The sequence below is a fragment of the Balaenoptera ricei genome, chromosome 3, assembly GCF_028023285.1.
Source record: "Balaenoptera ricei isolate mBalRic1 chromosome 3, mBalRic1.hap2, whole genome shotgun sequence".
Lineage (NCBI taxonomy): Eukaryota > Metazoa > Chordata > Mammalia > Artiodactyla > Balaenopteridae > Balaenoptera > Balaenoptera ricei.
The window spans coordinates 177,181,137-177,196,868 of record NC_082641.1 but is presented as its reverse complement, the minus strand read 5'-3'; the positions used below and the strand labels follow the sequence as shown (position 1 = coordinate 177,196,868).

The window sequence follows — 15,732 nt, the reverse complement described above, 5'->3', positions numbered from 1 at the left end:
GAGAATTGAAAAGAAGTATTCAAACAAAAGCTTGTACACAAATGTTCGTAGCAGCCCTATTCACAACAGCCAAAAGGTGGAAATAACTCAAATGTCCGTCAGTCAGTAAATGGATAGACAAGACATGGTATATCCATACAATGGAGTATTACTCAGCAAGAAAAAGGCATAAAGTCCTCGTATATGCTACAATGTGGCTAAAGCTCCAAACCACAGGTAGTGAAAGATGCAAGATGTAAAAGGCCACATGTTGTATGATTCCACTTATATGAAACATGCAGAACAGGTAAATCCACAGAGACAGAAAGTAGATTAACGGTTGCCAGGGGCTGGTGGGAGGGGGAATGGGTTTGACTGCTAAAAGCACAGAGTTTCTTTGTGGGGGTGATGGAAAGTTCTGGAACTAGATAGTGGTGATGATTGCACAGCACGGCTTATGTGCTAAATGTCACTAATAGTAAATCTTATGTGTATTTTACTACAGTGAAAAAGATTGTTTTTAAAGAAAAGAAATCTTGAATGCTTCAGGTCAAGCCTGCTTTGCATATCTCCTGCTATGATATCCGATTTCTCTGCACACATGAAAACCTTAACCTTGTCACCACTAATGAGATACCTGTGCCAGAGTCCTGTTTGCTTGCGGACAAGCGTTGCAAGTAGTCGATAAACAATGCTGGCGCTGCACACACTGGGTGCCAGTGTGACTACGTGCCAGGGCTTGAAACCCTGTCCTTATAAGATCTTCCAAAGAAAACAGTTTCTTCCATAGGCGAGCACTTGGAAACACTCCATAGGTATAGCCTGTCCATCAAACTCCCTTCCTAGACTGCAGCCATCACTCAAGACCCAAGACCCTCCTTGATGGGACAAAAAAGAAGCAAAAAAACTTGTATAATAAAAAAGTCAAATGATCCTTTACCCAAAACCCTCCAGGCATTTGACAGCTGTGGGCTTTATCTACCAGCTGCCCCTCCAGAGCCAATTTGATGACCATACTTCATCCTGTGCCTCTGTGTCCTGGGACTTGAGTCTGGGTTGGGAGATCTCAGTCTACTTCCTAAACCTGGAATTGGAGGAAAGTAGCCCAATCTACTGCTACACAGATGGCCCCACCCATGACAGACAACAGGGTCCCAGAGGAAAGCAATTATTTTTGTTTGTTTCCCACTCTTGACATTATTTATCTCTAAGTGTAAGCAGACATTTAGCCTGAGCTAGCAAAGACTCTAAGTCCAAGACAAAGAGAGGGGAGAAGGGGAAGGGGAGGTGGGGAGATTGAGTGGAGAGGGGAGATGGAGAGAGGGGAGAGGAGATAAAGGATACAATTTTCAAACCCCACCACCCACATCAGTTCTCTTTCACTGGGAAAGGGAATGTTCTATCAGGCACAGGTGTGTGGAGAGAGAAGTACTGACCACAAAGAGTACTTGGGCTCCCAGCCTGACAGGAGCTGAGGTCCACAGGACCTCCCTGGGGCATTTCAAGTGTTTAGCCACAAAGAACAGATTTTAATTCTGACAAAGGGTCTGGTGTCACAGTGGGAAATAACTGGTCAATGAATTTCATCAAGTAGGAGGGAGAAAAAGAAAAACTCGTCAGACCAGTTACCAAGTTACCAGACGGCCACATTTCCATAATTAAGTATTTAACCCCACCCTACCTTCTTCCAAAGGATTGGGTCGATTTATTTCTCTAAGTGAAAAGGTAGCTAAATGGGTATCCCTAAGTCTCCTCCAGGAAGCCAAGCACTTGTTAGAATTGTAAGTCTGTACCTTCACTAATAAATTTGCCTACCTAGCTTATTTCCTTATAGTTATTTCTTTGACTTTGTCCCAGGCTCAGCAAGGACTTTGGGGTCCCAGCAACACACCTGGCTCAGCACAACTGTCCACTCAATATCAGTGGAAACAACACATCCTGAATATAGTTCCAATGTAACCTCTGTGATCACTCCATCACACCTGCAGGTAAACTTCTGGCACTCAGAGCACACGATGGCACAAGCCTCTCTTCACAGCATGAGGCAAACTCCTTACTCTTGCCCACAAGACCTCTGTGCTTTTGTCACTGCCTTTCCACCCATCTGGAACACCCTTCCCCCTTACCCTCTTTCTAAGCATCATTTGCCACCCAAACCAAACCACATCTCTTCAACCACTCCAATCTGAGACAATGTCTCTCCTTCTACAGATGCCCGTGACAACTTATCATCAATCTTGGGGAAGGTAGGGGAGGCTCAGAAACATAGTCTCTAGAGCTCTTGTTCTTTCCTGCTATACAAAATCTAATCATCTCCAAAAATAAAGTTCATTTAAAAAATTCCAGGGACTTCCCTGGTGGCGCAGTGGTTAAGAATCCGCCTGCCAATTCAGGGGACACGGGTTCGAGCCCTGGTCCGGGGAGATCCCACGTGCCACGGAGCAACTAAGCCCGTGTGCCACAACTACTGAGCCTGCACTCTAGAGCCCGCGAGCCACAACTACTGAGCCCGCGTGCCACAACTACTGAGCCTGCGCTCTAGAGCCCGCGAGCCACAACTACTGAAGCCCGCGCGCCTAGAGTCCATGCTCTGCAACAAGAGAAGCCACTGAAATGAGAAGCCCACGCACTGCAACGAAGAGCAGCCCCCGCTCGCCTCAACTAGAGAAAGCCCATGCACAGCAACGAAGACCCAAAGCAGCCAAAAATAAATAAATAAAATAAATAAATTTTTAAAATTCCAGGGAATTCCCTGGCAGTCTAGTGATTAGGACTCCACACTTCCCCTACAGGGCACAGGTTCGATCCCCAGTCGGGGAACTCAGATCCCGCAAGCCGCACGGTGTGGCCAAAAATTAAAAATTAAAATTAAAAAATAGAAATTAAAAATAAATTTAAAATACCAATCATCTCAGTGATAAAGAAGTTACGAAGACCACAGAATTTTTTCAGGATAGTTCTTTTAATTCTCTCCTAGACTTTCAAAGAGATCTTTGACGAAACAAAAAGGAATAAATATGAATGAAACAAACAGCCCACTGTACTACACGATCTACCGTCTTTTTTTCTAATTGTCGTTATTATTCAAGATCCCATGCACATGTTGGACTTTTCTGTTTTCTGCATGGACTACAATGGCATAGCCACAAAGGAATTTAATTTATCAATATTCTGCTGTGTTATCTAGAGAACATGATGATTTCCAGGTGTCCCGGCACCAAATATGTCTAGAACCACCAGTCTGATGACTCAGTGGAAAGAGGGGGGTCTATCTTGCCTTGACATCTCCTGCTGGCTGGGCTCACTCAGATGGTTAATTCTGCCTTTTATCTCCCCAGACACACTGAGAGGTCCTGAGGGGCAAGAATGACACTTCATTATTTGCAGTCCCCTCCACTCCGTGTCAGCAAGGAGGAGAAGGGCTGTGTTGGCCTGATGCTGGGATATTTCCAACTTCCACTGAAAACAGTCTCTACCCCCGAAAGTCCCCCTCATCTTTACAAGGTGCGCATTCAAGAACAGACGCTGGCACGTTTTTTTTTCTTTAAAGAGCCATACAACCTCTGTTACTACAGTAGCCACGGGCAAGACGTAAATGAATAAAGCATGACTGTGTATATGTGTAGTTGATTCACTTTGTTATAAAGCAGAATCTAACACACCATTGTGAAGCAATTATACTTCAATAAAGATGTTTAAATAAATAAATAAATAAATAAAAAATTAAAAAAAAATAAAGCATGACTGTATTCCAACGAAACGTGATTTAGGGACACCGAAATGCTAATTGCATATACTTTTCACCTCTCCCAAAATATTATTCTTTAGATTTTCCCTTCAACCTTTTTATTTTTTAAAATTGATTTTATTGAAGTATAGTTGATTTACAATGTTGTATTAGTTTCTGGTATACAGCCAAGTGATTCAGTTATACATATATATACATTCTTGCTCATATCCTTTTCCATTATGGTTTATTACGGGATATTGAATATAGTTCCCTGTGCTATACAGTAGGACCTTGTTGTTTATCCATTCTATATATAATAGTTTTCATCTGCTAATCCCAAACTCCCAATCCCTCCCTCCCTCCCTCCCCTCCCCTCCCACTTGGCAACCACAAGTCTGTTTTCTATGTCTGTCCCCTCAACCTTTTTAAAGTATAAAAAACATTCTTAGTTCACGGGCCATACAAAAATGCTGGAGGGCTGAATTTGGCCCGTGGGTCGTAGTTTGCTGACTGGTCAAGGGCTTTAGACCTGACAAGCCTGAGATCAAACCATTTCCCAGCAAGGTCTCCTAGAGTAAGTTTCTTAATTACTATCCAAGCCTGAGTGTCCCCTTCTGTAAAATGAGAATAACATCTTCTCATAGGCTATGGTGAGGATTCTATGAGGCAGAGCTTGTCAAATTCTTAGCACAGGGCTTAGCACATAGTAAGTGCTCAATAAGCATTAGCTAGTAATAAGTGGTCAAAGATGTCATTGTTTATCTACATGACAGGTCCTGGGGACACAACAATCAATGCCGTGGTCCCTGTGTTCAAGAGAACTTAGTCTGATGGAGGAGGCAGCTAACTTAAGCCAGGATGAAAGAAGACACCCAGATGGCCAAGAGGTCCAGGAAAGGATGCTCAACATCACAATTCATTAGAGAAATGCAAATCAAAACTACAATGAGGTACCACCTCACACCCGTCAGAATGGCCATCATCAAAAAGTCTACAAACAATAAATGCTGGAGAGGGTGTGGAGAAAAGGGAACCCTCCTACACTGTGGGTGGGAATGGAGAACCGTATGGAGGTTCCTTAAAAAAACTAAAAATAGAACTACCATATGATCCAGCAATCCCACTCTTGGGCCTATATCTGGAGAAAACCATAATTCGAAAAGATACAGGTACCCCAATGTTCATTGCAGCACTATTTACAATAGCCAGGACATGGAAGCAACCTAAATGCCCATCGACAGAGGAATGGATAAAGAAGATGTGGTACATATATACAATGGAATATTACTCAGCCATTAAAAAGAACGAAATAATGCCATTTGCAGTGGCACGGATGGACCTAGAGATCATCATACTGAGTGAAAGAAGTCAGACAGAGAAGAACAAATATTATACGATATTGGGCTTCCCTGGTGGCACAGTGGTTAAGAATCTGCCTGCCAATGCAGGGGACATGGGTTCGAGCCCTGGTCTGGAAAGATCCCACATGCCACAGAGCAACTGAGCCTGCGAGCCACAACTACTGAGCCCACGTGCCGCAACTACTGAAGCCCGCGTGCCTAGAGCCTGTGCTCCGCAACAAGAGAAGCCACCACAATGAGAAGCCCCCGCACCGCAATGAAGAGTAGCCCCCGCTCACCGCAACTAGAGAAAGCCCACGCGCAGCAACGAAGACCCAATGCAGCCAAAAATAAATAAATAAATTTTAAAAATATATATTATATGATATTGCTTATATGTGGAATCTAAAAAAATGGTACAAATGAACCTATTTACAAAACAGAAATAGAGTCACAAATGTAGAAAACTTATGTTTACCAAGGGGTAAGGGTGGGAGGGATAAATTGGGAGATTAGGATTAACATATACACAGTACTATATATAAAAAAGATAACTAATAAGAGCTACTGTATAGCCCAGGGAACTCCACTCAGTACTCTGTAATGACCTCTATGGGAATAGAATCTAGAAAAGAGTGGATATACGTATATGTATAACTGATTCACTTTGCTATACAGCAGAAACTAACACAACATGGTAAATCAACTAGTCTCCAATAAAAGTTAATTAAAAAAAAAAAAAGAGGGGATGAGAAGGGCTATAGGAAAAAGCAGCCAGAATGTTGGCAGGGGCAAATTCTAGGGCATCTCCCCACCCCAGCTTTCTTTGTTCTCTGCAGTTCCCCAACTTTCCACAATGACCCAGGAAAGCACAACGGTTAAGAGGTCAGATTCTGAGCCAGAGTACCTGGGTTTTGGGTTCAAATCCCAGCTCTACTACTTACTAGCGATGTGACCCTGGGCAAGTGGCTTAACCTCCTGGGGCCTCCAGGACCTCATCTGTAAGGAGGAATTGCTAGGAGAACTTGCTGCAGTATGGTAAGCAAAGCAGTTAGACCAGTGTCTGGCACAAAACAAGCATTCACTGTCGAGAAGATTCTGATTATTACAGTACCAAAGGCAAAGTTAAAAAAAAAAAAAATGGAGGAAGGGGAAAACAGTTTCAATCTGAAGCTCAAACCTCTGCCTAAAAGCAAACCCTTCAAGAGAGAATGCACGTGCACTTAAATAGGTAGTGTTTAATACAAATAGAGCACCTCAGCTTTCAGAGACTCTGAAACATGGATGGAAACTCAAACTCACGAAGGAGAGACTCGCCTCCCTTTGCCTCCTGCATCTGCCGTATGTGGCATCACCGACCAGTTTCCTGGCACCCATCGTGCCCCAGACTCACCCACCCCTCTGACTGGCAGCGAGCAGCTGGGGTGGCCTCCCAGGAAAAAAAAAAAATGCCAGTGGGTTTGGCTGGGGCAGCTGGTCAAGCAAGCCCCGTGGTTTCTGGTCCCCCCCACCACCAAAAACCCAGAGCTTGGGGTCCCCAGAGCCTTGGAAGCTGAGGCACCAGGTAAGCAGAGCGATCTTTCCTCTGGGGCCATAGGTCCAAGCACTCAGCTCTCATCAGCAGGTCACACGGTGGGCTTTCCTCTGCCTGCCCCAAGACCAAAGTCAGAAATGGAGCCAAGCTTTGGCAGACACTTACCCAGTGGCTGGTCTGCCCAGAAAGGGTGGTGGACTCATGGCGTCTAGGAGAAGCTTCCAGAAAATTCACAAAGTGTCACGGGCTGGGATAAGTGTACCCCGTGCATCATTTCATTTAGCCCCCAAAACTGCAACCCTGACAAGCAGGTGCCATAATTATCCTCACTCTTCAGATGGGGAAACACTGGTTTGGTCCAGCTCGTGAGCCATGACCGGCGAAACAGGACTCCGAACAATTCTCGTAACCACTTGGAAATGGGTCCAGTGAGGCTGACCTTCGGGTCTTTATGACACACCTATGTGGGGGGAGGGGAGATATTTTCTGAAGACTAGTTTAGGGCTTCATCCCATGCTTTCACCCACAGATCCCCCTCTTGTAACTCTTCCTACAAGTTCATTCAGTCACATATTCAATGTCTATATTTGCCATCAGAAGGTCCTCTTCCAAGGAGGCAGGGGCTTGCCCCTCCTGTGACCCTGAGGACCCCAATGCCTGGCACATAGTAGGTTCACAATAAACACATTTTGTGACCCAGCTCACAAAGACTCCATCTCCACTCTGCCCATCCAAGGCTCCTTGCATTTGGCCTCCGTTGGCATCTCCACCCCAAATATGTAGACAGAGTGATGGAGAAGAAGCATCTCAAGACACACACCACAGTGCCCTTCCTTTTAAATACTTTAACCACTGAGAACCTTCTTTTTCTCTCTCTGCCAAAAGCAGCATTGTTTTGGGATCAGGTGGAAAAAGGGACATTTTAGAGAATGTTTAAACTGGGTTCAGAGGACAACCCAACAACTTCATCCCAAATGCTGACCAGACCTTGGATGTTTCCAGAACCTGGCAATCATGCAAGAAAAAGGCTCAAGGAGGTGCTGGAGAGGATTCTAGGGGAACTGAGGACTTGCTGGACAGTTTTCACAGGTCTGTGTCTGTTGCCTAAGACAGGGAAGTATCTTCTAAAGGCTCATTTCGGTCTGTTTAGCATTCAAAAATCCCATGATAAGCCTTCCAAAGCCACAGCAACAAGAAACATAAGCATTTTAAAAGCCAGAAATGTACACTCAGGTTCACAGCAGCATTATTCACGATAACCAAAAGGTGGAAACAACCCAAGTGTCCATCGATGGAAGAATGGATAAACAAAATGTGGTCCATCCATACAATGGCATATTATGCAGCCCTAAAAAGGAAGGAAATTCTGACACCTGCTACAATATGGATGAACCTTGAGAACATTATATTCAGTGAAATAAGCCAGACACAAAAGGACAAATACTACATGATTCCACTTATACGAGGTCCCTAGATAAGTCAAATCCATAGAGACAGAAAGTAGGATGGTGGGGGCCAGGGTCTGGGGGAGGAGATGGGGAGTCAGTGTTTCATGGGGACAGAGTTTCAGTTTGGGAAGATGAGAAAGTTCTGGAGATGGATGGTGGGGATGGTTGCACAACAGTGTGAATGTACTTAATACCACTGAGCTGTGCATTTCAAATGGTTAAGATGGTAAACTTTATGTTATGTGTATTTGACTACAGTTAAAGAAATTGAAGGGGAAAAAAGCCTGAGCTGAGTTGTACTTGATAGACAAGAGTGTAGGTTCAAAAAACAATCATTTCTTGACATCTGTGACCAGGACAGGACAACGCTTCCCCTAGGGGACACCACCACTGATTACAAACCAGGAGCAAACATCGATGCCAGATGCCAGGAACAGGTATCCGGCAGGTCTCCGCCACAGCCGTACGTGTAGAGCCACACCTTCTCCAGTGATGAAACCCCCAGTGCTGGAGAAACAAGCCCTGCTCTCAAAAGCACAAGATAAAAAACTTAAAAAATAAAATAAAAACACCTGCTCAAAACATCAGGGACATTTTTGCAGATAATACCATCCTGGATATTTTGACTAAAATGAGTACAGAAATAAATCCACAGAGGAATGCCTTAAATTATATCTCAAGATAATGTAAGCCTGGAGCATTTCAAACAAGAACCTGAATTTGGAAAACAGAGCATTGAGATAAAAGACTATTCACTGTTCTCCCTGGTACCCCAGCTAGAAGTAGCTCACCCGTCTTTAAAGAGAGGGGGGCACACACACACACAACACAACACACACACACACACACAATTTTTGTGTCTCAGACATGGTGCAAACCCCAGCCATCTTTTCTTAGCTGTGTGGCCTTAGGCAAGTTAAGTAACCTCTCTGGTCTCTAAAACAAAGATAACGGAGCTCCCCTTGCAGCTGTGTGTCCTTGTAACATGGTAGGTCCTACACAGCCTCTCCTCCCCTCACCATCAGAGAACACCACCCCCTCACCTCCAAATTCATCTGGATGGTCTCTCCCATCCAACTTATTCACCCACACCCCGACCCCCACCCCCACCTCGAAGTCTCCCTGTTCTACGAAATTCCAAACCCACAGGTGGTCCTCTACTTGAGCCAAGACTCTGCCCCAGCTTTGATCCTTCTTCTTGGTCATAGCTTGGCTTCTCTGTGTCCCTGACCTACCGACGTTCTCAAGATTTTTCCACAATATAATAACCATCGTTCCCTCCTATATCTACAAACCACCAGATTCCCTTTTCCTTCACCAACCAACCACTCAAAAGAGAGGTCTCCACTCTCTCACCTCCTGTTTCCTCCCTTCCAGCATTCACAGAATGGAAGGACTCCCTGGAGCTCGAAGGAGTCCTCCCTGCTGAGTCTAGAGATTCTACTCATGACTCCCCCTGTGTGGTTTCCCCATAGCTTTGGGCTCAGGTGAGAAGACCCTCCTTTCTACCTTCCCTTATCTTTTGTGATACAACCCTTCAGCCACCCGCTCACTTTCTCCCGCCTCCATCTCACATTTGCTAAGTCTTCCCAGGGAATTTCACAACGTGTGAAAAGAGTCAATAAAACAATAAACAAGTAACGAGTGTGTGTGTGGAACTAGACTTCCTGGATGTCAAAACATTATAAAACTATACGTATTAGAATAGTAACAGCCCCGGTGCAAGGAAAGGCAGACATATTTATGGATACCTAGAAACAGACCCCAAATCAATGACGAACAGGTAAATTTCTGCAATACCTGGGGTTGAGACCCCAACTAGTTATTTGGGGGGAAATGGATACCCTTTTGAATCATGCACACAAACAGGTCCCAAATGCCCAGGACAAACATTTTTTTAATGATAATAATTAAAGTTAAGATAGAAAATTTGGAGGAAAAAAACGTTCATTTTATGCATAGAAAGGGACTTTCTATGCATAAAATAATGAGAGGCATGCAAAAACCCAGCTCTGAACTCCATAAACATTTTAAGCTTCTCTGGCAACTGACAGCCAGAGTATATCCGTCACTGAACAAAAACACCTGAAAACATAACTGGCAAAGAATTAACAGTCTTCGCTATGAAAACGACATGCAAATTAATACTTCAAAAACCACTAAGGTACTAAAAGATAAATGGACAAAGGATATGAACAGGAAGAGAAAACCCAAATGATAAATAAACATGTTTTAAAAGGTTCAACCCTGATAGCAATCAAAGAAATGCAAATAGAAACAATGACAACACACAAGCCCCTCCTTCCAGCAAATTATGAAAGATTTTTCAAACAACACTCAAAGCTAGCCAAGGTGTTCCCTCTCAGCCAATGCTAGGAGGAGTGCCCGTTGGTACGTTTCCGGAAAGCCATTTGGCAATCGGTATCAAGAAACTTTGACCCAGAAATTTCACTTCTGGAAAAGCAAAACCCGAAGGAAAAAAAAAAAAATGTTCGATAAAGCTTCGACACCAAAATGTTCATCCCCCTTTGTGGAAACTAGAAATAATCTAAATGCCCAACGACAGAGAAAGTTAACTAAATTCAGACACAACAGAGCCACTAGCAGGAAGTATCCCCCAATAACTGTGAAATAAGGATGTTTTGCTTTTATCCTTTACACAGTTCTTTTTCCAAATGTCTACCACAAGCAGTCATACTTCTAGAATCAGATAAGAAATACATTTGCTTTTTTTTTGTTTTTGACAATAAAGCCCATTCTCATCTGGTCTCTCAAGCAAGAGGAACATTCGACCATCTAGCTCAGGAATTGGCAAAATCTGGCCCAACACTTGGTTTTGTAAATAAAGTTTTATTGAAACACAGCCACGCCCACTTGTTTATTGCACCTCCTTGCAGGGTGGCTGCTTTCCCGCTCCAATGGCAGGGCTGAGTAGTTGCAACAGACCGCAAAGTTTAAAGTATTTATCATCTGAGTCTGCAAAAAACGTTTGCCACCACCTGAGCTAGTGAATGTCTCCAGCTTCTTTCTAATGAATAAGCCACGAGAAATGGCTTAGAACCCCCGAGAACCTCAACGTACCTTTCTGGCAGTGGCTGTGCGTCCAACACCGCTCCACAAATTGCCCGTTGATGACGGTGGCAGGGCAGTTGGTCTTGCCCTTCGCGGTGCCTGGACAAATGTCCCCACACTCCTCATTGTCGTCTTTGTTCAGCACGATGTAATTATCCTCCACGGAATCCAGGATGCGAGACCAGTCGATAGTGGCCAGGTAGCAGAGTTCATTGTTCTTCTCGATGCGGACGGAGCCCCGGGTGATGTTCATCAAGTTGTAGAGGCCAAGCTCCTTCAGGTGAACCATCTCGAAGATGACCAGCGCGTAGTTAAAGAAGAGGCGGGAGCCCCGGATGACCGTGAGGTTGGGGAACAGGTCCTTCAGGCTCTCCAGCCCGTAGACCCGGAAGAGCAGCAAGTAATCAGTAATCATGATGAGCTTGGGGAAACTGAGGTCTCGGAAGTCCTCAGGTCTCGTTTTGAACATCAATAGGATCTGCAAATGTCCTTCGATGACCGAGCAGTTGGCCAGCTCGTGCAGCCGGGTGAGGTTATTCCGGATATCCATGCCGGGGCACACTAGAAGGGCAAACAAGCAGAGAGCAAGACAGGTGAACAAACACCCCACGGATGGTTCATAAGAATCAGTGGCAGGGCCAGCCACATGGGCATGTGACCTGGGTCCCACGCCCGCTCAGAAGGGCCCTGCCCTTAGCTTAATGCTCTTCCGTCTTGAAATCCTTAATTATTTTTGAGTGAAGGGTCCCAAGGTTTCATTCTGAACTGGACCCTGTAAATTCTACAGCCAGCCCGGTTCAGTGGCTTTCTCTGTAAGGTGTCTGTGCCTAAGTAATTACTCCTGAAAGGCAAATCATAATAATAATAATTCCTTTGGCAGTACCCATCAGAAGCCTTAAAAGCATCGCATCAAATATGATGCAATGAAGACATTGGGATTACAGGGGATTGAGTAATGCAGCAGGTGTGGAAGGAGAAAGGGGAGCCGTCCCCAGTGAGTCGGCGTGGAAGATCTTCAGGAAATGGATGTATGGGGATAAAGGTGCCCACATCAGAAATGGGGCAAGGGTGGGGCTTCCCTGGTGGCGCAGTGGTTGAGACTCTGCCTGCCAATGCAGGGGACCACGGGTTCGAGCCCTAGTCTGAGAAGATCCCACATGCCGCGGAGCAACTGGGCCCGTGAGCCACAGTTACTGAGCCTGCGCGTCTGGAGCCTGTGCTCCGCAACAAGAGAGGCCACAACAGTGAGAGGCCCGCGCACCGCGATGAGGAGTGGCCCCCGCTCGCCACAACTAGAGAAAGCCCTCGCACAGAAATGAAGACCCAACACAGCCATAAATAAATAAATAAATATTTAAAAAAAAAAAAAAAAGAAGAAATGGGGCAAGGAGAGCTGACTTTGTTTTGTCAGTTCTCCCGCTTTCCTAACACTCCTTCCCAACCCGCCCTCCTGGCAGGCAGCCAAGGTCTAATTACCTTTTACCTGGGTGTGGCAAGGGCTTCCCAGAGAGTCTGATCTCCCCTGCACAAACACTCTGCACACCCATTCTCCTGCAGGTGGCCCCTCCCTTGCTCTGACACCCTCTATGTCTCCCCATGACCCTGCACTTTCCTCTCGCGGCCCTCAAGGTTCTGCCCCTCCATCTCCTGCACCACGTGAAACAGGCCTGCCCACTACTCTCCAATTCCAAGGGGGCCTTCCAAGCCTTCCCTATAACATGACCTATGAAGAGGAATGAGTGAAATAATGCAGGCACCCAAGCAGTGGCTGGCACACAGTAAGTGCTCAATTAATTTCAGCTATTTTGTTATTGTTTATTTCTCCCAAACATATCACGGTGTCACCTCTAGGCTCTGTGCCTTCATTCCCCTAGACCAGGGTGGGCAAATATTTTCTATAAGGGCTCAGATAGTAAATATATTCAGCTTTGCAGTCAGTCTCTGTTTAGACTACTCCACTCCGCCATTATAGCTCAAAAGCAGCCAGAGACAATGAGTGGATATGGCTGTGTTCCAATAAAACTTTATTATAAAAGCAGGCTGTGGGTTGGTGTTTCCCCCGGGATGGTAGTTTGGTGACCCTTGCCTTAGTCCAACAAAGTCCAACAGAACTTCTGCAGTGATAGAGATGTTCTATATATGCACTGGCCACTATGGAAGCCACCGGCCATTTGTGGCTGTCTAGCACTTGAAATGTGACTGATATAAGACTGAGGAACTGAATATTTGATTTTACTTTAGATAGTGTAAACAGAAATAGACACATGTAGCTAGTGGCTACTGGACTGAACAGGGTAGCCCTAGTCCCTTTGACTGTCAAAGTCCTTTATACCTTAGCTCCCTATTTCGAAATGCAGCTCATCATCCTTCAAGATCCAGTTCAAATGCCACCTCCTCCAGGAAGCCTTCTCTGACTTCCTTTCCTCCATATACTTATTTGGATCTTTCCCTCCTCCTGTGTTCCTTATATTGGAGTTAACATTCAGTAGAACTGAATTCTTTAGACAGCCTCTCCTTGCCAAAACACAAACACACACACATACACTCACTCACTCAGAAATTAGAAGGCAGCTTCAACGGGACCAGGATGGCAGTTCCAGCCCCACACACTCATGCCACCCAAGGCTGAGGCTCCCAGCTTCAGTCACATCAACAGCATCTACATACAGAGGTCTGGACAGGTACCACGCCACTGACACCTCCCAACAAGTTTTATCCGCACCCCACAGGAGGGAAAACTGGATCTCTAGGAGGCAAAGCCAATCAGCCAAGGACATACGACCCACCAGTAACATTCAGGGTTGCCAGATTTAGCAAATAAAAATGCAGGACGCCCAGTTAACTTTGAATTTCAGATGAGCAGCAAGTACATTTTAGGATAAGTATATCCCATGCAATGTTTGAGACATACTTATCCTTAAAAATTACTCATCATTTATGTTAAATTCAAATTTAACTTGGTGTCCTGTATTATATCTGGCAGTATACAGCTTAGACTCAGCCACAGGTCTGGGCTTCTCAAGCCTGAGCCTCACACTCTATGTTTTACACACACACACACACACACACACACACACATGAAATTGTGAAATTGATACAGGTACAAAGAACACCAGCCCACCATCCTCCCCAAGTTGTGTCAGAACCAAAATCAGATATGAATATACATTCAAAGATTAACCAGCTGTTGGACATCCAGGAAATGTAAATCCAAACCACAATGATACCACTTCACTCCTACCAGGATGGCTAAAATTAAAAAGACAGACAATTACAAGTGTTGACGAGGACGTGGAGAAATCAGAACCCTCATACATTACTGGTGGGAATGGAAAATGGTACAGCTGCTGTTGTGGAAAATAGACTAGCAGTCCCTCAAAAGGTTAAACAGAGAGTTACCATATAACCCAGCAACTTCACTCCCAGGTAGATACCCAAGAGAAAGGAAAACATAGGTCCACACAGAAATGTGTGTGCAAATGCCCATAGCATCATTATTCATGATAGCCAAAAAGTGGAAACAAGCCAAATGTCCATGAACTGACAAATGAATAAACAAAATGTGGCATGTCCATGCAAAGGAAGATAATTCAGCAGTAACAGGGGAGAAGCATTGACACCTGCTACAACAGGGATGAACCTTGAAAACATCAGGCTCAGTGAAAGAAGCCAGTCACAAAAGACCACGTGTGGCATGATTCCATTTACATGAAATGTCCAGAATAGGCAAATCCATAGAAAGTAGATTAGTGGTTTCAAGGGGCTTGGAGAGGGGGAAATGAGGAGTGACAGCTAAAGAGTATGTGATTTCTTTGGGGGGTGATGAAAATGTTCTAAAATTGATTGTAGTGATGGTTGCCCAACTCTGCGAATGTACTAATGTACTAAGAACCACTAAATTTAAACTTTAAATGGGTGAATTGTATGGTATTGAATTAGATCTCAATAAGGTTGTTATTAAAAAATTAAACGACTATAACTGTAGGGGACAACAAAGAACTGCTTTTTTTTTTTTTAATCTCCAATGACTCTAACTCAACTCATGAAAGCTGTATGTGTCTCTATTAGTCTAAGACAATAGAGCAATTTACTGCATGAACAGAAAATACCCAGAGGATGTTAGAGATGGTGCCAGCAATAGATGTCAGACCTTGTACTGGCTTTTAATACCTCTGGGTGGGAACTGAAAGATGCTTCAGGTCCTTAGTAAGTGACACCTGGTTAATCACCACTCTACACACAGGTAGGGAAGGACCATGACAATCGCGGGGGGGGGGGGGGGGGGGGCGGGGGTCCTGGTGACCGCTAATAACAATTACCATGTAAAGCACTTGGCCATGTTCTGGCAGACACATTCTCTTGATGAATTCTCAAAATAATCCCAGAGGAGGTGGATAAACGAAATGTGGTCCATGCCCATTTTTGTGACGAGCAAATCAAACTCACACAGGCTGAGTTTTAAGGGGTAATGCTATGATGTCCACCCAGCAATTAAATGCAAAGTTTATGCTTGAACTATGTTACAGTTTCTCCGTCTTTGTTCTTTAAAAACATACCAAAAAAAAAAAAAAAATACCAAATTAAGAAGCAGGTGAATCTGACTTAAATAAGGAAACAACGAAATAATGT

The 15,732-nt window shown here is 44.6% G+C and overlaps 1 protein-coding gene across 4 annotated transcripts in view; it reads right to left on the bottom strand.

Annotated features, from left to right (window-relative positions):
* The window catches only part of INSR (insulin receptor), a 134,762-nt gene that overhangs the window by 105,176 nt on the left and 13,854 nt on the right, over positions 1-15,732 (bottom strand). For all 4 annotated transcript variants that reach the window (XM_059918609.1, XM_059918611.1, XM_059918608.1 and 1 more), the window contains exon 2: positions 11,113-11,664. In XM_059918609.1, coding sequence (XP_059774592.1) covers positions 11,113-11,664 — 552 coding nt within the window. The remainder of the gene's footprint in view (positions 1-11,112; positions 11,665-15,732) is intronic.